The sequence below is a fragment of the Panthera tigris genome, chromosome E3 (assembly GCF_018350195.1).
Source record: "Panthera tigris isolate Pti1 chromosome E3, P.tigris_Pti1_mat1.1, whole genome shotgun sequence".
Classification (NCBI taxonomy): domain Eukaryota; kingdom Metazoa; phylum Chordata; class Mammalia; order Carnivora; family Felidae; genus Panthera; species Panthera tigris.
In genome coordinates this window covers 7622918-7648174 of record NC_056675.1, presented here as the reverse complement: position 1 = coordinate 7648174, position 25257 = coordinate 7622918, and the positions used below count along the sequence as shown (strand labels likewise).

Below are 25257 nucleotides of genomic sequence, written 5' to 3'. Positions count from 1 at the left end.
GTCTCCATGCTGGCACTTCCTCCTCTGTCCACTGGCACCCCCCCCCACCCCCATCACCCCCTCCCTGCAGCCACCTAGCTCCCACTGCACACGGGGACTCCAGCCATGTCCAGAAAGGAATTCTAGTCCCTGGCCAACAGCAGCCACGTTGGGGCCCCTCAAACTGACCCAAAGCAAGACAGCTAGAGCCATTTCCTTTTTCTTTCAAATGCAGTTCTTTTCCAACATTGCTTGCAACAGCTTTGGTGCAGAGAATTTTGTGGTGGGGTGGGGGAGGCACATGGGAAAAAGAAAGGAAAAAACCCAGCCAATTGCACAAAACCTTTCCCTGGAAAAGCCCAGGCTCTGGGGTGGTCAGGACTTGTGACTACCCTCCCCACCACCCTCTGGAGCTCCGGCTCTGCTGGTCGAGGCACAGATGGGGATTCATTCCATTCCCCATGTAAAAGAGCTGTCTGGGAGCAGAATGGCGGTGTGTGTGTGTGTGTGTGTGTGTGTGTGTGTGTGTCTCTGTGTGTGTATAATAGACTATATTAGAAAATTCTCTATGTATAAATATAAAACACTGGTATCCAAACATGACACCACAGCTAACTAAAGTGCTTGACAGGAATCGGGCATGTCTAAGTATGTAGGTAAAACTATTTATCCTGAATACCAGGATGAGGAAGGGAGCCAGGAAAGCAAAAACATGGAGGGCCTCCTTGCTCCGTGGGGGTGGGGAGAAGAGGTTGAGCTGCCCCCCACCCACCTCCACCCCCGCCCACAGCTTTCTCAGCCTGTCTGATCACCATCCCAGGTCAACACCACACATCATCTCCACCTTGACCCTACTTTTCCCACTGTGCTTCTGTCCACAAGGAGACCAGCATGGATGTTGTGGACACAGGGGAAGGCTTGCTCCCATAGGGGTATGTTGGTCAGTCTGTGCCCACAGCTTCCTTCGCCCACGGGGTTGGGAGTGAAGGGACCACTATGTATGCTGAGGGCAAGACAGGAGGATTATTGTTATCATAATTAATAATTTGAGAAATCAAATGCCATCGCTCCTCTAGGCCAAGCCCTGACTTCTCTCTTCTTGGGCCTCCTGCCTGGGTTGGGGCTGGAGGGAGGATGGGAGGAAGCCCTGGGGGCACCTGATGGGCAGCTGCCCTTTTATCTGCAAGCCCCAAGCAAAGCATTAGCACTTCCACCATCCCTAAGACCCCTTCCCTACAAAACATGGCCCGTTCTGGTCTCAGACCCACAAAAATGCCACAGGCAAATGGTCACCAGAGCTCCTGGGAGTAAAGGGGCCCCAGAGGGCAGGGAGGAGGCCCCCCCCAGGACACAGTGCTACAAAAATGGGTTGGTGGTTGGAGGTTTGGAGGCAAACGGGCTTGATGAGGATCCAGTCTGGAAAGAAACAACAACCACAAATTAGAGGATTAGGGGAGAAGAGCCGGAGGCCACAGAAAAGATGCAGCCCAGGATTCCTTTCTCCCCAGAATTACTGTGGTGAGGGTTGTGGGCAAGTCAGTGAGTGGAGGCGAGTTGGACGTGAGGGGGTGTGAGCCCACTGACTAACCCACTCTCCTGCCTGGCCAAGGCAGGGTTTCTATCCCACACTGCTCTGTTCCAGAAGGATTCTGTCCCCGGCCCTCAGAGAGAGGCCATACTCTACACTGAGGCCGTGCTGGCACTCACCATGAAGGGGTTGGTGGATGTCCCAGATGGCTGGCTGAGTTGCCTCTGCCCCAGTTTGGCTGATCCTAAGTCACTGAAGGAAGAGCCTGGGAAGCAAGAGTAAAAACTAGGCTGCCATAAACCCTGCCCCTCACGTTGGTGCTGACCAGGCGCATCCGGCCTCCCTGCTGGGTGGGCACCTTTACATCACACAGTGGCAGCAGAACTGGGCCTTTCTAGGGGCACCTGGGTGGCTCAGTTGGTTGAGCATGCAACTTCGGCTTGTGTCGTGATCTCATAGTTCGTGGGTTCAAGCCCCGCACTGGGTTTTACACTGACAGTGAGGATCCTGCTTAGGATTCTCTCTCTCTCCCTCTCTCTCTGCCTCTCCCCTGCCTGTGCCCTCTCTCTCCCTCTCTCTCTCTCAAAAATAAACATTAAAAAAAAAAAAAAAAAAGACTGGGCCTTTCTAAAGTCAGGGAATAAGGGTACAGAGCAGTCAGAGGACACAGGAAGGTCTGTGGCTTCTCTGGTCCCCCTAATGGTCCAAAAGGGAACTAGCTCAGATGTCTAGCTCCCAAATATCCCTAATATTCATTGCCACCCCCCCCAACCCCACCCCTGGGGGTGGGGAATGGGGGCAAGAGAGGAGGGTATGGTCCGAATCCCTTACCATTCTGTTGCTGAGTCATCGAGGTCTGTGGGGGGAACAGCGGTGGTGGGAAGGTGCTGACAAAGGCCCTGGTGGGTGGCACTGTCTGGGGGAAGCCAGGCCCAGCACTGCTCATCCCAAAGCTGGGCCCTGTGGAACGAGGGACATGAAGTTCATGCGAAGTTCTGGAAGGCAGGCTGGAGAACAGTTCTTCCTAAATCTCTCTGAATTGGGGCCATGGGATATAGTTATTCCTTAGCCAGAGGTACCCCGCAGAAGCAGTCTGACTGAAACCTTCCACTTCCATGCAACCTGGCAGAACCTGCCTTCTTCCTGTCCCCACAGCTTGTGGCATGGAGGGCACGGGTGGGGCACAGAACCAGGGGCAGCTTTCTGCTACCTGTCAAACTGCATCAACTAAAGCAAATGATTAGCCCTCTGTGTGCCTCAGTTCTCTCAACTATAAAACTGGAGTCCTCCTCTCTCCTAGGGCTGCTGTGGAAAGCAAATAACGGGTGTAAAGCACTCAGCAGTGGGTCAGCTTGCTAGCCGTTATCAGTCTGTCTTCCTGGCCTCAAGGATTTTGAGAACAGCTATGACAACAACAAAAAGGCAGGTGGTGGGGCGAGCAGGCCTTGGAAGAGAGAAAAGCTGAGGCTGGGGAGGAATGCGGGATCCACTAGCTGACAGGAGCCGGGACCAGGGGCAAGGTTGCAGGTGGGACACAGGAGGGAGAGAGGCTGGGGGCCTGGCGGGACACTGCCCAGGGGCAGGAAAGGAGAGTGGCTGCCACATCCGTCATTAAACCTTCAGAACTAGCTCAGGTAGGGAGGATTCTGTTTTCTGAAATATATTCTGGGACTTGGGTGCTTCTGCTCTTTGCCCACTAGGTGGCCTGGAAATTACACCGGGTCTGGCCTGGTGAAGGGCAAGAGGGGGACTTTCAGGACTACCACAGCTGCCTAGTGAGGGTGCTCCACTCCTCCCGACAGTGGGGTGCGTGCGTGCGCGCGCGTGTGTGTGTGTGTGTGTGTGTGTGTGTGTGAGAGAGAGACAGACAGACAGAGACAGAGAGACAGAGACAGAGAGAGAGAGAGAGAAGGGAGAGAGGAATCCAAGCCCAGGAGAGCCAGGGCCAGCACAGTCCTGGGGCTTACCTGCGGCCAGGCCATCGGGCTGGAACGGGTTGGTGGGAGGCAGCTGGGGGTGAGCAGCAGGCGCTGTGAAAGGGTTGGTGGAGGCTGCTCAGGGTGACATGGGGTAGAGGTGGGAGAAAGAGAGGGTCACTCTTCTCATTTGGTTACTACTGAGATGACAGCACTCATCTAAATCTGGTGTGCTCTCTCTCCACCCTCCTCCCTGTTTCCTCTCGGCCTTGGATCCCTTTTCTGGGTCCCCTCAGGCAAGACTCACCTCCAAAGGCAAGCCCTGTGCCGCTGCTTCCACCAGCTGTGGCCGACTGGAGCGTGGGGACCTGGCCGGCCACCCCGAAGATGCTGTGACATGGGGAGACAAGTCAGCATGCAGGGCACCCAGGACCAAGGACAGAAGCTGGGCAAGGGACCGGGAGATGGCAAACCCTGTCCTGCCCAACGGGAGGAGCAAAGCAGGCTGGGAAAAGCGAGGCTCTCCCTAAGACTCTGTGAGGTCTGGACCTACCTGCTAGGGACACCTCCAGCTGGCACTCCGGGCCCCAGGAGGCTGCCCATATCTGCGAGGCTGTTGGGCTGACTGGCAGGTGCCAGAGGAGAGGCACCAAATGGAGTCACGTGGCTGCTCCCTGGGCAATCACAGGAAATAGAACAGGGAGTGCTCGGTGAGGCAGGATGGAAGGGTCAGACGAGACGGAAGTGGGGGAGCAGGGGGTAAGCAGCAGAGTGATGGCATGAGGGGTTGGGTTCTCTGAGCCATTTCCCCCTGGATCATCTGGTTCAGAGGGCCCTGACTCCCACTGAGAATTCTAGGCCACATGCTACTCAGGCTTTCTCAATCTCCCTGGCGGTCAAAGCCGCCACTGCTGAGAGAAAACGGCTCTTGTGTGTGTCAGGTCATTGTCCCTGCTGCTCCAGTTTGACTTAAGGTTCCCATTTTTTTCCTCAAGATGTGGACAAGTCTGTCCTTTCCTCAAACCGGCATTTCCATTTATGGATCAATCACAGGAATGAAGGGGCAGGTAGAGGGGATGGGGGAGGAGCTGTGAAGGGCAGAAAGGCCCAGACACTCGGAGCTGCTGGCTCCTGGAATGTGGAGACCAGTGCCGAACACAGATCTCCAGCCATCATCGAGGACTCCCACCAGAGCCGCCCCCTCTCGGGAGGCCACCCTAGGCCAGGAGCTTCGATCAGGGCTGGGGTTCACTGAGCAGGGCTGACTGGAAGTTCCCCTGCCCTCTCTGGTCATCACTTCTAAAAAGAAAAAGCATCACGTGGGAGGCTTACAAAACAGCCTGAGGAGCAAGTCCAAGAAATCCTGAGCAATCTCATCTCTTGGGAAGAGGCCTGGGGCCCTGTCATTTGGAGAAAGCCTCTTTATTTGTGTGCCTGTCTCGGCTGTATGATGGGATCCTGTTAACCACTCTGGGCTGCTGTGATGGTAAAATGAGGCTGCAGATGGAAAAGGCTTGCTTTTTCTGAGTGCTGGAAGACTAGTACCGCAGGAAACAAACTTTGCATGGTGTCTGCCACGTGACAGTGCTCAGGAATTGTTTGCTGAATGACTGTGTGATGGGCAGAGTGAGGAGAAACGGAGTCTAGTTGGGGCCCTACCCCCTGCTACTGCTGTGACCTTACTGCAAACCATCTTATTTTCCTGAGCCCATTTTTTCTTGCCTTCTCATAGGGTGGCTGTGAAGACCCCCTGCGGTGAGTGAAAGTGTTCTGAAGTCTGCAAAGCATAATACAGATGTGACGTATTATCATAGCCTCTGATATAAGAAACGATTTCCAGGGTCAACAGAAACAAGACAAGGTCTCAAAGGAAACGTGATGGCTGGTTCAGATCGTAAATACAAGTGAACAAGAGCCCCCCCTCCCTCCGCCCTACTCCCAGCTCCAGCCTTCCCACATGCTCTGCGTCTGCCTTAAACAAAGGCCCCACCCGTGGTCCCGCTCACTCTTCCGGCTTAAAGGAACCAGACAGGCCTTCCCTGACCTCAGTCTGAATTACAGCCTGGTTTTCCTCTCATAACACCTCATTCTTTGCCTTCACAGCACTTGATATCTCTGCAGTGACATATTTTTGTTTACTTCTGTATCAGCTGTGTTCCCCACTAGACCAATTCCATTGCCAGGGATTTTCTTACAGATAGAGAAGTTGCAAATGTGCAAAACATGACACATGCGGGGTTATTAACTGCAGCACTGTTTAACAGCAAAAGACTAAACAGTCATCATTCATCCTAAATATTCACCAAAATGGGACTAATTAAAATAAATTATGGTATATACATAAGCAGGACTATTGTGCTGCCATAAAGAAACGTGTACTGATAAAAAAGAGAATCTAACAGTACTGTTCAGTTAAAAAAATAAATAAAGGTGCAGAACAATATGCATATTATATCATAAGGTGTGTAAAAAAAGAGAGAGAAAGAGAAAATAGGACAATAAAAAAATGGGTAAGTGAAGGCTACAGGTTCCTCTTCACAGAGACATGGCTGTGGAGAGCAGGGGAGACAGGAGCCGAGCCTGGATGAGGCTGCAGAAACATTTGTAGGTTGGGCAACTTGGTGCATATTTGTGCGGAAAGGGAAATATGGTGGCAGAGTGGAAAGAGCAGAGATGAGATTCAGATAAGAAGGCTGATGGCAAAAACTCAGTAGAGACAGGGAAGGACGCAAGGGTAACCTTCACAAGGGGAGAAACTTTTTCCCCCCAGAGATGAGAGGGAAAGGAAAAGATAAAGTCATAAGGCAAGGGAGGAACGGCAAAGTCAGGCTGATTCTCAAATCTGTGTTGTCCCTGCCCCCCTCAAGCTTCAGCCTGGTTTCTCCTAAGTTTGGGGCTTTTTTCTGAGCCCCCCAGAGCTATCATGCTCCTCCTTCCCTAAAGGGTAAGGCTGTATTTTCCCAAAGCCCTTTGTGAAGGGGACCTTCCCTGTGCTGGGCATCTCCGGGTCTGATCAGAGAAGCAGAGTTCAGCAGGGAAGGCAGGTGCCCAGGGCCTGCCGGCTGCGAGGTTCCAAGGATGGGCTGCTTCCTGAGTGCCAGTGCTCGCCTCGGCCACTCTCTTCTTCAACCCCTGGGCTTTCTACAGGAACGAGTGCTAGGCTATCACGCCACTGAGAACACTTGGTGTCAGTCCTCTGCACTCCACTGACCGTCAGGAAGGCTGGGAGGCCAGCAGGCTAGGGTTGAATCTTCTGATTCTTAGGGCCGCCTGGGCCTTTCCCTGGCAATGACTCAGGGTACGTGGAATTTCTGAGTGAGCGCTTAGGTCACACTCTTCAGTCCTGCTCTGGGGCCTTCCTGCCAGGGAGCTCCCAGGCTGAAGGAGGCGCTGTCCTTCTGTCCCGAGGCCGAGCTGTGCCTCCTTGCGGACACTAGAGGGCAGAGCCGGCCCTTGCTCAGGCGGCCACGATGCTGCACTTTCGGCCCATTCTCAGAAAGGAGGCCGACTTAGGAATACCTGAGCTCTGGTTTGCTTCTTCTACACCTCCAGAGCCTCACTCCTTGCAGCTGGATTGGTATACATGCCTTCCAGCAGTTTCAGGGGCAACTGCAGTTTTAGAAACCTCCCTTCTCCATACTCCCCCTCAGAAATATAAAAATACAACCAGGCTTGTCAGAAAAGACACCCACCACTCACCCAATTCTCCCTACTTCATACCCCATAGTTCTTTATATCACATTCACAGAACCATCCTCGTGATCATGGTGTGATCACGGTGAATGGGATCTGCCACCCATCAGCCATTCGGTTCTGGCCAAGTCACGGGCCAATTTGAGCCGGTTTCCTCAGTTGCAAAATGGAGATCTTGCCTTCCTCATGGAGATGATGTGGGGATGCTCTTAGCAAGGGCAGGAGCCTCGGAGAGGCTGGTCGGCTCTGGCTGGCTGCAGACCGTCTGTTTTTTGAGATGACCAGACACTGGACAAAAGTTCATCTCAGGTGCAGCCAGGGAGGGGACTAAGACGCTGGCACCTTCTTTCTTTCCTTTTTTAAAGGCGACCCTTTAAGCTCTCTTTTTAAAGCAACTGACTGTGACAGGAATGCATTTCTGAACGGACCAATTTTATAACCACCTTGTACAGGCTGTTTCCTTTTGAGCTCTCATTCCCAGGAACACTTCCCTCTTGTTACTCTGAATATTCTTGTACCAACTTACATTCTTACTGAGAGCAGATTAAAGGGCCAATATTCCCACATGGTACCCACCATTATCAATCTTTAAAATTTTTGTGGATATAATGTGCAAAATTATTATCTTACCCTGATTTGCATTTTTTCTGATTAGTCAGGCTGGGAACATTTTCATGCCCCCGGGTTTTTTCTGTTTGTTTCCCTTGCTCGTTATCCTATTCTTCCTTATTGATAGGAGTTTTAAAAAACACATGATAGTTGTTAGCTTTTTGTTTGTTTTCCATATTGTAATTATCTTTTCCTTGTTTCATGCCTTAAAGGACATGAAGCATTGTTACAGGATATGTTTTAGGACACCTTTTATCGTATAGAATGTGACCTATGCAATTTCTATTTGTTAGAAATTTATGTGGTGTTGGGGCGCCTGGGTGGCTCAGTCGGTTAAACGCCCAACCCTTGGTTTCAGCTCAGGTCATGATCTCACAGTTCATAAGTTCGAGCCCCGCATCAGGCTTAGTGTTGATGGCACAGAGCCTGCTTGGGATTCTCTCTCTCTCCTCTCTCTGCCCCTCCCCTTCTTGTGCTTTCTCTCTCTCTCAAAAAAAATAAAAATAAAAAAAGAAATTTATGTGGTGTCTCCTAGTCCATGGTCAAAGTATAAAATGCTTCTGTGTTTGGAAATTCTATCTTTTGATTACAAAGTTCTACTTATATTTATTAGGTCAAACTTGTTCAAGTGTTACTCAAATGGCCTACTTTCTTCCTTATTTGTCTATCTACTTTATCTACTAAAATCTTGTGAGTCTGCTGTAGGCCCCCTCTCTGTTGCTTTATTATATTTTCACTGTGTCTAACGGTTTTTGCTTTATTACTTTCAAGGCTACCCTGGTCAGGTACTTTAAGTTCGTAATGTGAGAATGTCTTTGTGAATTTTAACTTTTATCAATATAAAATGTCTCTCCTTGTCCCATTCAAAAAATAAAATAAATAAAATAAAATAAAATAAAATAAAATAACAAAAGCAACCAGACAATTTGTGGTGGCATAGTGGGAAGGATGTGGGCAGAGTGAGAGTCGAAAAATCTGGGCTCTGGGCCGAGCTCTGCCACGCTGTGGGCTGCACAGCAGGGAAATTACTGAACTGCTTCATCTGTAAAATGGCTAAATTTGAAGGGGTCCTTCCAGACCTCAAAGCTCTCGGCTCCAGAGGACCTGAGATAGGCTTCTACCTTGGGTGGGCTGTGGGGTGGGAAGAATAACTCACCAAAGCTGTAACTTCCAGTTAGCATCCGACTGGCTGGCAGTGAGGGTAGAGAAGGGGGAAGGGTGGGTAGGTGGGGGAAGGGAGAAAGAGAGAGCATCAGTCACTGGCTTTCCCTAGATATTGAGTCTTTACAGCACTCTGGCTGCCCTCCCCTGTGTCCAGGATGTGCAAAGGTAATGGGCCAGCCCCAAGGCTATGAAGACTTAATGTCTGGGGACTTAGGGAGGAACCAGATGCTTTAGGGCAGCTGCCTTTAGGGTCTCTTTCAACTGCTAAACAACACAACACAGTTTACAGGCTTCTGCTTTAACAGGGATGGGTGAATTTCTGGAGACCAGCTTGCACTTTGACCCAGCCCTTACCTTTTGGGCAGTGTACAACATGAGCCTTCAGAGCATGCTACAGGAAAGGTCACATCCACTCTTGACTTTTTGAGGACTGGGGACTCCCGAGCTTCCTGGTTCTGACCTCCTATGCACACCCTGCACGACTCCTATACACACCCTGCACGACTCCTGCTGCAATTCAGCTGCTTTCCTTACATGACAAAATGGAGAAGCGCCCTTCTTCCTGGCAAGAATCTCATTAGACCCCTCTCTTCCTTTCCCGGGGCTTCTCCTCTTCATCCTCTGTCTCCTTTGCCTAGTTCTCTAGGTTGGTGCAGATGTGAATGAAGGGCGATACATGGATGTGGAAAACTGAATGCAGTTGGAAGAGAGAAGGGGATCTGGAGAGAGCAAAGCAAAGTTTACCTGTGGGTGTTGGCTGGGCCTGGAACGGGCCTTGGCCAGCTGGAGGAATGCTTCCAAATGCAGAAGAGGCAGGGCTACTGCCAAAGGCATCAAAGTTGGCAAAGCCTCCGTGGGAAGGTGTCTGGCCTACAGGTGGAGGGTATATAAAGGCTGCATATATAAAATGTACATATAATCGATATAATATACACTAATTCCAAAGGCCAAAGGCCACTGATGGGCCATCTGCCTTTCTACAGGGTCCTCTTCAGGGAGAGATGGCAGGGGCTGAGCAGAGGGGATCTCAAAGGTCTCCAGGTTCACTCCCCGCCATCTTTTATCCTTACTCCATGAGGCACTAACATTTTTGTCAAGGCCTCATTTGGGCTTAATCATGTGAAAAAAAAATTAGTTCTGGTGGGGGAAGGAGCTTGAAAGGAAAAATGGAAACTAGACACCGCTTTATTCAACACTCTGTTGGCTACTGCTGATCTTTGGGAAGAGGGCAGGGGAAATGGAAAACAAGATAATCCCTCAGCCCCCATTTTAACAGAGAAAGAAAGTAATAAAAAGGCTATTTCCAGTGCTCTAAAAGGAAGTGCTAGGAGTCCCCAACTGTAACGTTTTCTGGTCAAACTTGCAAACATAATCCCAGCCATACTCATTTGGCCCCAACCCTCCCGGCCTTGAGGCTCCACAATTCCCATCACATTCATTTGTGTGAAGTGAGCTAGAACCAGGTGAAATCTGGTCACCGCAAGGGCGTGAATTCCTCGTGTCCTGTGTACATATATTGCAAGAATGTTCTTGTCCCAAATCCCACTTACCCCCAAAGGCTGGGAATGCAGCAAAAGCTGGTGCCACCTGGGGAGCAGCAAAGGGGTCTCCACCTATGTCAGCCAGCAGGTCAGTACTGGCTTTCTTGACCGAGGAGTGGGCAGGTGGCTGGGAGCTCCGGGGCTGGGACGTCCGAGGCTGAGACTGACTGACAGACTTGAGAGGAGAAGGCATGACATAGAGCACTTGGACCAGACATGACCCGGCCCCCGCATGACTCCCTAGGCTGCCCCCAGATAGGCAAGTGGAGAGAGAAGAGAGGGAGAAACTGCCCTCAACTGAGAGACTTTCCTGGGCAGAAGCTGCCTTAGCCCCTCACATGTCTAACTCCTCTGTCTTCTCAGTATACCAGTTCCCAGAGCCATACATTTTAGAGCCTGTCAGTGAAGGCAAGTCTGAGATATACAGGGATGTGGCCAATGGTCCCCCTGGACCTGTTACTGCCTCATCTTTCCCAGGTGCTCAGGCAGTGTCCCGGCCCCTTCTGTGTTTCCCTGGAGCAATGGTCAGGTTTGAAGCCGTTACTCTGACTTCCCTAAATATCACTTCCTGTTGGGTTCTTTCTTCCAAAACATAGGAGTCCAAGGGGAGTCTAAGACATGGGTAACGGCAGGGCTGAGAGCCAACTCACATCTCCTATACTGCTGTCTGCTATGTCCAGGGGATTGGATTAAGGAAACCAATAGCCCTGTTTCCCAAAACCCCAACCAGTCTCGGAGGGAAGATTTGAGAGTTACCTGGCTAGAGGTGGAGGCAGCAGCAGAGAGAGATGGCACGGGATCCCCTAGAAGAGTCCGCAGGGGCTTCCCTTCTGGGACGGAGCCCTGGATGGGGGTGGAGGCACTGCCTTTGGTATAAGCGGGCCCCTTGACTTGGTCTGGGGGGACATACCTTTGAGAAAGAATAGTCAGGTGACATCATGGGCCATGCTCAGCTTAGGCACCCGGGAAGCACAGGTGACAGAAGTCCAAGTCCCTTTTCCTTTTCCCACTAATTCTCTTTTTTGAACTGAATTTTGTAACTCAGCACATTTTGCCCATCTTGAGAGTCCTCTTTACCATCAGGTGCTCATTCTTTTCTGACTTGTGCCTGTTTTTCTCTCCTCTCTCCTTTCTCTTTCTGACATCAAACCATCTGGGTTTCAAGTGATAACCCCTCAATAACGCCGCTGGACAGGCAATCCTATTTTCCAACTTCCTTTTTATTTCCTAGGTGTTTCTGCAGGTTCTCCTCCTTAGTCCCACAGAAAAGTTTCTGCCACCTCATCTTCTAAGTGCTCACAATCTATCCTGCCAGCTCCTGCTACTTCTGATAAAATCCCCTCCACTCCAATGCATGTGGTCTTTTACTTTGGAAGTATGTTCTATAGCCAGAGGACACCCCAGGAGGGACTCCAAAATGCTGTTATGTCCACAACAATCCCCTTGCTGTCTGTGTTCTCTTCTCCACCCTATAGTTACCCCCCAACATGCACACAGGACTGAGATCAGACAATAGGAAGGGCCACCTGGGGAGAGAAAAGGCAAGGGAGAAGAGAGACGCTTTTTTTGTCACCAGGAAAACAGAACACACAGATAAATCATGGATGAAACGATGGGGTAAAAGCACAAAACTCTCGGACATGCTTCCAGCCGCCTCTCTGCATCTATGGCCCCAGCTGAGCTATAAATCTGACCCACACCCCCTCAGGTCCAGCACCCCCTCTAAGCAGTCTAATGTCTCCCCAAAAGAGGAGCATCAAATCTTCAAGGTTAGTGACCGGTAACAAGCTGTCTTTTTAGGTAGCTTTATTTCTTTGAAGTCAGAATTGGGCCCTAACTGAATCTGGGTGGAACACACTCAACCCAAGTCTGGCCTCTCGAGAGAAGCCCCAATTCAAGTCTGGAAATTAGCCTGTCAAACGAAGAATGTCTTGGACATGTGTCTCTATATAGCAATCTCTTTCCTCCTCCTTACCATCTCTTCTTCTCATATTTTTCCTGGAGAAACTCCTTCACCTTCTGAGGATCCCTGGAGTCTGGTATTAATGACGTCCGAGCATCAAAAAGACCCAGCCAAATCTTCCTGCATACCTAAAGGAACGGAGTCAGGTGACAGAGGAGTTGAGGCAGAAAGCATGAAATGGGAATGATACCACTTCCAATGTATTCATCAATACATATTTATTGAGCACGGACACAGGGTGAGGATCTGGGTATACCTACAAAGCAGACATGATCCCTGTCCTCACAGAGTTGACCATCTAATGGGGAGGTCCTGCCTTAGATAAATAGAAATAGATTTATCATTACATAGTATGACACATCTTATAAAAGAAAATAGAGGGCCCTGAGAATTATGGGGCACTAAATCTGGATGGGGGTGGGGTCAGGGATAACTTTCAGAGCTGTGGCTTCCAGAACACCCTCCAGAGGCCTTCCCTTGTTTGCACCCCAAGTAAACCAAACACCCGCAAGCTAGGAGTACTGTTAACACCAAAGACAGCATCTTCCGACCAGCAGATTTAGCTGGGGAAGGGGTTTAACTCACTTTCAAGTACATGACATGAACTTAAACCCAGGGTGCTGAGGCTCAGGTCAGGAGAGCTGGCTCTAGGAGATCTTACTCAGAGGGGCTGGCCCAGGCAACTCTGAATGCTCATCAGTGTGGAGCTCTAAATGTCAAGGGACAGTTTTCCTTGTGAGTACCCAGGGGTCACCCCCTACACAGATTTTGCTCCTTTCCCTGATTCCTCTAACAAGGGCCTAGACAAATCACAATTTGTATAACTAAGACTCCATGAATATATAAATATACGTAAGGTAAGACACATTTTAGGCTAAAAAATAAAAGAAACTTGGCCAAAAAAGAAGGCTGTAGGGTTTTTCTATAATCTGGACGCAAAGTTCACCCCGGCCAATGGGGCAACTACACCAGTAACTGTTCCGTCAGTGGTAGCTCACCTCATTTCCACGGGATTGCAGGAATACTACTTCAGGCTCAGTGAAAGTTGTCATGGAGATGGACTTGACTCGGTGAGGGGGGTTCAGGCCTCTCCTGTGGGAGAGAAACAGAAAGAGAAGTACAATGCAGTTAGCCTGCAGGTCTGTTTATGGGAGGAGGGGGAGGGAGAAAGGATAAAACAACACATAAATTAAGCTCAGGTAGAATTTCCCGACTGAAGCTAGTTCCTAATTCAAGGAAAGATGGGAAGCAAGAACGTTTGGGAGGTTTTTAATCAGAGACAGGGACGACAGAGTCCAGAATGTGTTGTGATCCCACTCATTCTGGAGAGTAAGGCAGAGTCTGTCCATCCAGAAGCCTTCTCTACTTTGACAAGGTTCTGTGTTCAACCTGCAGGCTGGGGGTACTTCTGGGAACTCTGAGATGTGCCCACTTCCCATTTCCTGTTTTACCACTGTTTTAGACCTGGCTGCCCCTCCTCTTTGTCTAGACAGAAAGTGTGTTGGTAGAGATGAACAGGGTCCCTCTCTTTCAGGAAGAGATCTCTGGGAAAAGAAATAGTCCAGACTCTGGGTTCTAGATCGATCGATTGATCTTTCTTTCTTTTTAAAATTTTTTTAATGCCTTCATTTATTTTTGAGAGACAGAGAATGAAAGGGGGGGGGGGTGCAGAGAGAGAGGGAGCCACAGAATCTGAAGCAGGCTCCAGGCTCTGAGCTGCCAGTGCAGAGCCCAATGTGGGGCATGGGGCTCCGGGCTCAAACTTGTGAACTGTGAGATCATGACCTGAGCGGAAGTCAGGCACTTAACTGGTTGAGCCACCAGGCGCCCCCTAGATCTTTTAATGAAGCAGGAGGAAGTCAGGTTCAACCATGAGATAGGAGATTGGCATGAGTCAGGAACATATATCCTGTAGTGATGCTTTTGTGTTTAGCTCTGTGTGTTCTGTTAACTCTCTGAAAAGTCTAGTTCTGCCCACGGAAGCCCTGTGGAGATTGCAGTAGACAAGAAGGCTTCCTTGCCCCCACTCAGCTGCCCTCTGGAGTGTTCTAACAAGGGAAACTTGGCGCTAAGCCAGGTTCCCCTTTCCCTTAAGTTTTACTCTGGTCTAGACCAACGGCACTCATCAGATGAAAACAAAACGAGCTAAGCCAAAACAAATAAATCAGACCCTAGGACCACGATGTGAAAGAGCCCAGGCACATGCAGGAAAGACAGTCTCAGCTGATGAGGTCTCTTCAGACTTTTGGTCTCCTGGGAAAAATCGGCAAATCAAGATGGGAAAACAAAAGTAACTCTAGCATAGGGTCCTGGTTGATGCCATCAGGAAAGCAAAGAGGGAAGTAAGAGATAACTCAATTTACCAAATGGAAATCCTAGAGAAAAGTGGGGAGATGCTTATGCTTATGCACACACAGTTCATGCTTATGCGTGCACACACAGATTAAATGCATCCTTGCCAAGTCTAGAAGAATGGCAGTACACGTGTTAGTGTATGCGATGGAGTGGGGCGGGAACAGGGGAGAGGTGACACAGTACAGAGTGAACAGTGAGGGGTGCAGCCCCTTTGTATGATAAATTACTGATTATGGGATTCTAACAAAGGACAGGACACTGAAGGCTACAATCCAAGGCAGTTTCAGCAATTCTGCTGCTAGGCTTTTAAGTAAAGGGTCTCAAAATACTCCTTTAAAAGACAGTATCAAAGAGGACTGATGCCCCAAGGAAAGATTAGAGCAGTGAAATCCAAAAGCAAGGCTTTGTAACTACACGTCAAACAACAGCTCTTAAACTTGATCTGCCCTGAAGATTCTCTTCTAATCACATTTCAGAGATATTCCAGTTTTCTCTCCCAAAGCCTCTCTTATAATGGCCTTGTTTTGAGTCCAGACAGCCTTTGATATCCTTTCCCTTACCCTTGCTAACCTTAATCCCTAGCTAGGCCTTCCCTCTCAGAATGCCAGACTGCTCTGAGGTCTAGCTAGAGTGGATCTCTCCATCCTTATGATCCCAGCCCCACCTCCCACTAACAAATATTTGCTTTGCCAAAATACAAGGCATTATGGTAAGCACTTTGGGAGATACAATAGACAGTTGTTTATCACTATATATCATATATATCATATATATCATATAGGACCTAATCCTTGATCACCAGGACCTTGCTTACAAGGCCCCAAGGAGCCTGGACAAAGATACGTCTCAACACAGTTGGGTGCCATTCAGGCATACACAGCCTGATCAGGGAGAATGTGGCACCAGGATGCAGCAGTGGGGGAAGGAAGAGAAATGGTCATGGGAAAAGTAAAATATATTATGTTTACTCTAGAAAAACAGATTCTAAGCCTATCACAAAAAGGTCATTGACATTTCCTGAAAGGACAACCAGGAACTGTTAGCAAAGTGTAAACAGGGAGGTGTGCTTCCTTGTAGGGGGAAGGGGAGGGACTTGACTCACTCAGCAGTCTAGAGGGGATGATTAGAACAACAGAACTTCCTATGGCTGAGCTTGGACTGGAGGGTTTTTTTTTTGGGGAGGGGGTGTCGCTGGGGGGGTAGAAGATAGGATGAAGGGAAAGCAGAGAAAATAAGTGATTTAGGTGCTTTGGGCCAAATGAATCTGAAGGAACAGGATGTTTCCATAGCACAGTACAAAAAGCACTGCTCTGACCTTGATGTCTGTAGACTGGATTATGTATAACTAGAGCCACAGTTTGGGGGCAGGGAAAATTCTCTATAACGCAACACTCTGCAGCCCAGGAAGAAAGAGGACCTAGTTACATGGCCTATGAGTCAGAGCATTTGTTTCTGAATCAGAGAGAGGCCATCGCTGGCTGACAGAAGCAATTTAGAAACAAGAGCCCCTCTCCTCCCAGTAGCTGCAATCGAATGGTCTAGGGGTACTGGGTCTCCCTGGGGTCATAGCAGGGTCATGCAGTGGGCCATATCTGAGTCACTGGCCTGGAATCAAACAGACCCAGCTCTCCAACTTGCACCCGGTCTCCCCAGCATGACTCTCAGGTTCTCCCCAAAAGAAGTGAGAGCTGGAAGGAGGCACTGCCCTTCGGTTATCGCAGCAAATCCGTTCTGTTATTTCTAACCAGGAGGTGCTGGGGAAACATAGAGATAAACTTATTTGCCCAGAATAGGGCATGTTTTTCCAACTGAGAGCAAGTACATTACTAGGACTCAAGCCTCAGCCCTGTCATGACGCCTTCTTTAACTTCAGTTTCTCTTTCACAGGGCACCTGACCAGCATTTGAAGTGCTCTGAATTACTGGCAGTGAAGTGACTTGCAAGGACCTGAAAGCCCGCCCAATTCTTTTTCCTTGCCTCTCTCTCCCTTCCCTTTGATTCTATCAAGCATACTACTGTTTCTACAAATACCACACCTTTTGTTTTTCTGTGAGCATCACCCTCACAATGGCCCATATTTTACTTCTGTCTTGCTTCATGAAAGTCTTAAACCTGCTCAGCTGCTCAGATAAGAAGGTTCTGTCAGGTCAACAATGGAAAAAAACAGTTCCACCCAGCACCCAAGTTCTTTCATTTGTACCAGATTTGGACTTGGGAACTCCTGACTTCTGAATATTTCATGTTCAAATTCAAACACCCCAGAGGGGGTTTCTTGCTGCTGGGATTCCAGTCCTCTGCCTCTGAGCAGGGTTCAGTGAAACCACTGCAGTTCTTGGACCCAAACATCACCCAAAAGAGTCCCTATTAGAGATTCTTACTAGTCCCTAATAGGAAGGCTCCCCTATTTCCCTCCTCCAGGCTCAATTTCACTAATTTTAGGAAACTTCTTCCTAATCTAAAATCCCTGCCTCAAGCCATTTCCTGTAGTTCTTCCTTAGTGACAATGATAAACAGCTGTCCACTCGTGTAGAGCACACAGAATCCCCTGCTTTCTTCTTCAGGCCTATTCTCAATCCTTTTACATTGTTCCCTCTTCTTCTTATGTCTTTGGATGGAAGGTGAGGTGGGAGGGGTGAAGGGATGGGACTAACACAGGGGCAAGGAACACATCTACCTCTCTAACCCAGATGGATGGAAAAGTACTGAATTATTTAACACCGCACTACGCCTTTTCTTCCCTGGAGATAAAAGTACTTCAACTAGGAGGGCACCTGGGTGGTTCTGTTGGTTAAGTGTCCAGCTCTCGATTGTGGCTCAGGCCATCGTCTCACAGTTCGTGAGTTTGAGCCCCACGTTGGGCTCTGCGCTGACAGCATGGAGACAGCTTGGGATTCTCTCTCTCCCTCTCTCTCTCTCTGCCCCTCCCCACTCGTGCTCTCTCTCTCTCTCAAAATAAATGAATAAACATTAAAAAAACCTGCTTCAACTAGGAATCACTACTAGCAAGCCAGATGGGAAAACTAAGGCACAAGGAGGTTAGGAACTTGTCACAAGTAAAGAGCTGTCAAACACATCTCCTGGCACCCAGCCTAGAGCTTTGTCCACCTGAATCCTGAATTAATCCCATTACTGGAATAAAGTTGTGCAGAAGTAGAGGAGACAAGTATCTATTACCGAGATCAGAAGGTCAATGGATTAAAAAGAATGGACCCAAACAGCCCGGTTGGGGAAGTGTGCCACATATTTTGTTGAAAAAATTGGGTGTCAAAGGTAGTGCCCATCCCTGATGTCAAAAGACATTTCAGGACTCAAGATCTATTTTCTTTCTAAAGAAAAGCGCTTTATCCATCGAGGCATCCAGTCAAACCGGAACAAGAAAACACATTTAAGGCACTGCTTTGGAAAAAGCACTTTTTAGCAGCAATCTAGCATCTTTCTCTAGTAGGAGAGTTAGACACAACTAAACAAACAAGTGTATGTGTATGTTGGGGACATGAAATCTATATCTAGGTTAAGGAAACTAGGCATTGGATGAAAACCAAATGAATAAAACTAGGTCAAATTTGGGACCTACAATTGTGGCAGCATGTACATAAATTTAGAAACAGCAAAAACTAGCAGCTTCTCTCTCAGTCCCTCACACCAACGCTGTAGTTTTCTGCTAGAGCTGAGAAAATAGTTCTCATTAAAAAAGAAAACGAGAAAGAGCTCACACATGTAGCAATGAAGCCATAGGCATACCCACCCACCAGTATTAAAATCGAAAATTTCTCCAGATCCTGGGAAATTCAACTTTGGCTGGAACAGTCAACTTTGCTACCTCAGCACGTGTAGCCAGCTGGGAACTCGGGTGATTGTGCACACTGCCCTCAGAATATTCCATTGCTCTAAGAGGTGGAATATTTGTAACATACTCAGCAGAAAGCTGCCTTTCAAAATAAAGCCAGTCTCCCTGTCTCCTTTCTCTGGCTGTGGTTCTAAGTGTGGTATTTGAATTCCCTGCCCCCAATACCCTCGTCATTTTTAACAAAGAATATACTCTTTTCATCATCATAGCTCAACACGAGCTCCCATCACTCTCCAGCCCATGCTACTTCACAGCACTCATTACTACCTGCAAATATATATTTAATGATTGATTTTGAGTCCACAGTCTCCACTATGATGTAAGCTACATGAAGATTGTACTTTGTCAATTTTGTGCACTGCCGTATCTCCAGTGCCTAAAACTGTGTCCGGGTCTTAACAGGCACTCAATAAATGTGTTGCCAGACTGACTGAATGAATGTGCCACCTCCACATTTTTCACTTCCCAGTACCACAACATCCTAATCTGTGGGCAACCATGTGGATTTAAGATGTTAACTGGTATATGTGTCACTGGGGAGCCATGCCCCTCCGCTGCCTGCTGAACTGTGTGTGTCCCCTATTCACTCTGCAGCCAGCAGCAGTAAGCGTCCCTCACTCATTCTATTTCCGGCTCACCTGCCAGCACCCAGCCCCTCCCAAGGTCCATCAGAGGGCACACGTAACACTTTGTGAAGACCCTTTTATAAGGTTTCTATGCCTTGCCCTACTTAGTTCATGCTAATTAGAACTCCAATCAGCAAATGAGAAGCACCATCAGAACCCTGGCAGACAGTCACAGCCAGGGAAACTACAGCTTTCTTGAAGAAGTTTCTTCTGATATCTCTCTCCTTATAATCTTGACATGCCTTCAGTTCAGCCTCATTTATTGGCCCAGCCTCTTGATCCTCCACTAAAAACCAACAATAATGAGCACAGGGGAAAAGTAGTAAAATTTTGCAATTTGTGCACTGATATTTAAAGAGAACCGTTCCAGCAAAAGAAAATCAGGTTTTTAATGTGTGCCAGATCCCTTGACCCTCCTTCTGTCCTGATTGAGGGAATACTCATTATAGAAGTGAAATGTTATCTATGGGAGACTTGAAACCAAGATCTATGAAATAATGATAATGGTGTCAGCCCTCCCATTTAGTCAGTGATTTATCTTTTGTGCTGCGCAGCTAGCTGTGGGAATGAATTAACACTATTTCCAAACAGTTTCTTCCCAGGACCTAGACTCTGATATACCATCAATTTTATCCCCCTGCTTCCAGACTCTATAATCAGATTTTCCTTTTCATAACAGGATCTTCAAGAATCTGTTCTTTCTCTTTCTGCTATAAACATTCCTAAACGTTGCTCCTTCTCTCCTCAGACTATTCGTCCCAGACTCAAGTCTATCCTTTTGCTTCACTTAAGTCTCTATCTTTTGACACATTCCTGTTTGCGTTCTAATCATTGTCCCAAGAGCCATAATGACGTTCACTAAGACCAAAGTTATAACACACAAGTGAGGTTGATCAGAACATAGAAGTTTGGCAAAGGAGGTAAAAACGAAACAGAAACAATCGTACACTGTATCTTAGGAGACCTGGATCTTCATTTCTGGTCTGTCATGATCATAACTAATATCCAACAAGAAATGCTGACAACAGCAACCCCCATATGGCATTGGATAAATTACTAAACCTCTCTGCTTCTGTTCTCCCATCTGTCATGTAAGAACAATACTGCCCGCTCCTTGGCTCCTAATGGTATAAGAAACAAGGAAAGCACCCCTTGTTAAATCTGAAACCAACCGACCAAACAAACCAATGCATTAAAACAATACTAAACAAGTCCAAATAAATCCCTTAATAAACTCACGGAAAAAGAGAGATACAGCATTGGTATCGAATGCTAACCAGGCATCTAACCAAATAATTCCCTAAGGGGAAAAAGAACCCTACTCTATAAGCAGAATTCTGGCCTAGAACTGTGGCTCTAAATTAGCTCAGGCATGACCAAATCGAGTGCCAGTGCCAAGTGTAGCACTGCAGATTATACAACAAAACTCCCCCAAATCTACAAAGATGCCAGATGCTACTACCAGGATCAAGCCATGGCAACAAGAAGCTTAAAGGTGTAAACTATTACACTTAAGGATGGCTCATCCAGATACCCAAACCTCTGGAAAAATTAAGCTCTCTAACAGGGCAACCCAGCAGCTCCCATCTCTTAAAATTTGTAAGAAATCTACCTCTGGGTAGCATCCCAAAACCCTGCGACATTAGGGCCTGCACCTGAACACTGGAACATGGTTCCTTACCCAGTCACTATGTCTATGCTGTCAACTGAGCTAACTTATCTATTTTAAATTGGTTTTTCCATCTCACACTCCAGGATGGGCACAAGCTAATAGAAAAGTACGCTTTATCTAGGGCCCAGTTCACTCTACTTCTTTCCTACTTGCCACCCCCCCCCCCCAAAGTTCCCTTGAAAGGTGGGTGTCATTCTCTGGCCCTTTAAATATCTAACCACCTTCCCTTCAACTCTCCCCACTTTCGGTTCGCCTCTCCTCCCTTAGGGAGTTTCTCCCTTCTTCTTCGGTGTCCTTCCTTTCTCCTGCAACGCGACTCCAATCGTGTCTTGTCTCCCCTGCCAATTTCCCTTCCCCATGACACCTCTGCAGCGGGGGACCCTCTCAGCACATCAGGCGCATCTCCAGGCCTCCCTGCCGCCACTACCTCAGCTCTGGCCCTGTCCCTTCGCCCCAGATCCCCGCTGTCCCCAACGCCGACTCTCCGCTGTCCCTTCCCGGTCCTGCCCCCTCCCCACCCTCCGCGCCAGTCCACTCACAGGAGGCCTGAGCAGGTGGTGCAGACGAAGCTGCCCACGGTGATATCCACGTAGGTGACCCCGCGCTGGGCGCACTCGAAGCAGTGGCGGTTCCCGGCCTGGCTGCAGCCGCCCAGTTCCCGCACCCGGCGACACCACACCTCCGAGGCCGCCTCCGCTTCCGCTTTTCCCCCGCTGACCCCGCCACCCGGGCCTGGACCCTTCTTCGCCGCCATCACCATGGTTGCCTGCACCCTCGGACCTCCTCCCCGCAAGTCAGCAATCGTCCCTTCAACCACAGCCGCCTTCCCGCCTCCTCAGCCTCCTCCGCACGCTTGGCTCCCCTGACAGAAACTACGGAGCCGGCGACGTCCGCGCGAGACTCCTCAACCCCTTGCCTTGCCTATTCTGCACGCTGATTGGTTGTTCTCCCCCCACCTCCTCACTCTGATTGGCCCAACATTGGACTGCCTTGGGTTGCGGGAGCCGCCAACGCCACGCCCCACCGCCTTCACCCTCAGGCCTTTCCCATTGGTCCTCAGAGACCCTGCCCCTAGAACCGTGCGTGCCCTCTCCCCGTCCCCGCCCCCTCTCGCCACTGCCTCCACGGCGGCCCGCCTCCCAGATTCGATTGGTGAGTCCTCGGAACTCTGGCTCTGACGTTAACTCTGATTGGCTACCGCGGCGGCAAAGTTAGCGCGCGAGAAAGAGTCGGTGTCTCGCGCGTGCGCAGCCCTGGTCCTCCCGGCTGATGACGTTAATTCCCGCCAAATTTCAAAGGCATCGCCTCCGCTAGACTGTGCAGAGAGGTATGAAAAGCAGAATGAAGTGGCATATAAGGGACCAGGAATGGCGTATGAGGGGCCGAGGGGAGGAGGAAAAGAAGGGAGCTCTCGGAGGGAGGGAGGGAGGGAGAAGGAGAGAGAGTGCTTGTTTTATAAGTGCCATTTCATTCACTCCTACCTTATGCCATAGGAAATCTCATTTTACAGAGATTTCATTATGCAACTTGCCGTAGGTCACACAACTGTTGCATGGCCCAGCCAGGATTCTGATCTGAGTCGTCTGACTTTAGAAACCCTGCTTTTACCAGCACACTATCCGTGGAATAGTATTTGACAAACACGTAGTGAGTGTCTAATATAGATTTCAGTCATTGTGCTAGACAGTGGAAGTCCAGCAGTAAACCAACCCATTAAAATTCCTATCCTCATGGAGCTTACTTGCTAGGAGGGGGAGGCAGACAACAAACTGAAATTCTTCATCAGTTAGTGATAAGTTCTATGCAGAGAATTAAAATAAGGTATTGTAAAGGAGAGTGACTCACTGGGTGTTTTAGATTGGCTACGGGAATCATCTCTAATGATGTCCCTCAGTGATATTTAAGCTGAGACCCGAATAACTGAAAGGAGTTAGCCATGAGAAGATCTGAGGAGGAGCAACCCAAACGGAGGGAAAGCAGGTGCAAAGCCCCTAAGGCAGGAAGAAAGTCAGTGTTTTGAAGCAGCAAAAAAGAAAACCAGAGTGACTGGAGCATGATGACTGAGGGAAGAATGGAGGGGATTGTACTGGAGTGAGAACTGATCGTGTGGAATCTTCCAGGCTTTGGTAAGGAGTTTGAATATTCTTCTAAGTATGATGGGAAGCTGTATTAGTTAGAATTAGGTCCTATGACAGAAAACCTCAAATAACTGGGACTTAAACAAAATGAAGTTTATTTCTTTCTCATGTAGAAATCTAGGTAGGCATTTCAGGGCTGGTGGGTTGCTCCACCATGACAGGGACCCAGGCTTCTTCTATCTTGTTGCTCACAGGGCATTACCTCCACTCCCAAGTTCACCTTGGGATCTGTTCCAGCTTCAGCCATCATACCTGCTACATGTCTTTTTAAAGACATGCCAGGAGACTGCACACAACTTCATTGGCTCTCACTGGTCAGAACTTGGTCACATGACCACACTAAGTGCAAGGAGGAACTCTGGAAAATATGTTCTTTATTTTGGGCTTCTATGTGCTCACCTAAATTTCAGAAGTTCCATTATTGAGGCAGAAAGAAAGAAAGAAAGGACATAAAGATAAACTACATAAACTACAGTCTCTGCCACAGAAATCATTGGAAGAATTGTAGCAGGAGCAAGCCATGATCTGATTTTCAGTTCTGAGAAAAAAAAATCATTCTGTTTACAATAGGGGAAATGGTTATAGGTGGGGAAGGTTGGAATCAGGGCAATTAAGAAGTGAGTTCAGCAGTCCAGGTGATGGTGGCATAGATGGATAGACCAGGGCGGCAGGAGTGAGTTGGAGAGAAATGGGTTGGTTCTGGGAATGTTTTGGAGGTAAAATCCATAAGATTTGTTCATGGATTACATGTGGAGGTAAGGGAAAGAGGAATCCCTGGCAACCTCGCTAGAGAAGCATTGTCCAACAGAACTCTCTGTGCTGGTGGAAATGCTCTGTATCTGACTGTCCAATATGGCAGCTACTGGCTATCAAGCACTTAAAATGTGACTAGTAAAACTGCAAACCTGACATTTTCATTTAATTTAATTTTAATTAATTTAAATTTAAATTTAAATAGCCACATGTAGTTAGAGGCTACCCTATTGGGCAAAGCAGCTCTAGATTTTTGTTTTGAGCAACTGGTTGGCTTATGGTGTCATTTATTGAAAAAAGGGAGACTGTAGCAGGAGCAGGTTAGGGGATGCTGATAGACAGAAATTGGTAGCTTTGCCTTGGACATGTTGGTTTGAGATCCTTGTGAGGCCTCCAAAGAGCTGATCAAATAGGCAGATAGATATATAGTCTGGATTTGCAGGTGAGGCCAGAGTTGGAAATGTAGGTGAAGGAGTCATCAGTATATAGGAGTTATTTAAAGCCACAGAATTAGATGCGTTTGTTTAGGTACAGCATATAGACAGAAGCGGGCCCAGAACTATGCCCTGGACACCCCAATGTGTAGTTTGTTATCACAGCCACAAAGTACTTCAGTGACCCCAAAAGGAGGCAACGTCAAGTCACCTTCAGATAAGACAGATGTGACATCTCAGGCCACTTTAAATGTTCCTTCTAAGTTTCAGAGTTCACTGTCTCAAAGTGCTGCCCATTCCTCCTCTATTTCTCGGTAGCCAAAAGTTATTTCTTACTGTTCTGAAACCTGGGACAAATTGGTAGACTTAGCTACCAACAAACCCTGATATGTACAATAGTGGGGGAGGAAAATTGATACATTAATATGGATTTTGATGGTTTTCTGTTAATTTGTGCCTCTGGGTGTGGCGATGCCCAGCGAAAGGAGGCAACCACCTCTGCCTCTCCCTGGCCCTATCAGGGAATAACAACCCTACTTCCCCTTTATAATCAGGGTCGCACAGCTAGTACAGGAACACCCTTTGCTGCAATTGCCCTAGAGGGAGGAGGAATTCCAAAAGGCCAGGTGGAACCCTTACTGAGTTCCCTGATGACAGCACCTCATCTTGGACAGTTACACCCACAGAGCATGAGTGGTTTGGGGTATGGGAAGCATACCATTATCTTTTGAAAGCGAAAATACTAAGAGCTGCCACCCTCCACCCCCCACCCCAGCCCTCTGTATTGGCCGAGGGAGAACTGACACTGCATTTCAGTCACTGTTTGAGATCACATGTCACTTTCTACCAGAAAGTGTCCCAGCCTCACAGGTGCAGTCTCTTGGATACTGCCAGATCTGTTTTCAGAACACCATTTCATTGTTCTGTAAGGCCAGCTGCTTCTGGTGGATGGGAAATATGATAACGGCCCATGGCTTGCCAACTGTCTCATTCCTGTCCCTGGGAAGTGAGCTCCTTGGTTGGAGACAGTTTTGTCTGT

General features: G+C 48.4%; 1 protein-coding gene across 2 annotated transcripts; it reads right to left on the bottom strand.

The window, feature by feature from the left end:
* Positions 1-196: 196 nt before the first annotated feature.
* On the bottom strand, positions 197-21827 carry AGFG2 (ArfGAP with FG repeats 2). 2 transcript variants are annotated; one of them, XM_007073922.3, is made up of 13 exons: positions 21433-21827; positions 13392-13485; positions 12406-12521; positions 11187-11340; positions 10440-10605; positions 9634-9759; positions 8882-8914; positions 3977-4097; positions 3731-3813; positions 3475-3558; positions 2339-2467; positions 1687-1772; positions 197-1395 (listed from the first exon to the last, which is right to left on the bottom strand). In XM_007073922.3, exons 1-13 carry the CDS (start codon positions 21651-21653, stop codon positions 1336-1338), a joined length of 1473 nt encoding a protein of 490 aa, XP_007073984.2. In that variant the 5' UTR covers positions 21654-21827; the 3' UTR covers positions 197-1335. The 2 variants fall into 2 exon arrangements, with proteins under 2 accessions (XP_007073984.2, XP_007073985.2); XM_007073923.3 differs by lacking the exon at positions 8882-8914.
* Between the last annotated feature and the right edge of the window lie 3430 nt (positions 21828-25257).

Bases quoted from the DNA above. Each gene is read 5' to 3' on its own strand.
- AGFG2 (XM_007073922.3), bottom strand. From the start codon at position 21,653: ATGGTGATGGCGGCGAAGAAGGGTCCAGGCCCGGGTGGCGGGGTCAGC. The intron at 12,522-13,391 runs GTGAGCTACCAC...CCGTTCCTTTAG, and splicing joins TGCAATCCCGTGGAAATGAG to GTATGCAGGAAGATTTGGCT. The intron at 2,468-3,474 runs GTAAGCCCCAGG...CTCGTTCCACAG, and splicing joins GCCCGATGGCCTGGCCGCAG to GGCCCAGCTTTGGGATGAGC.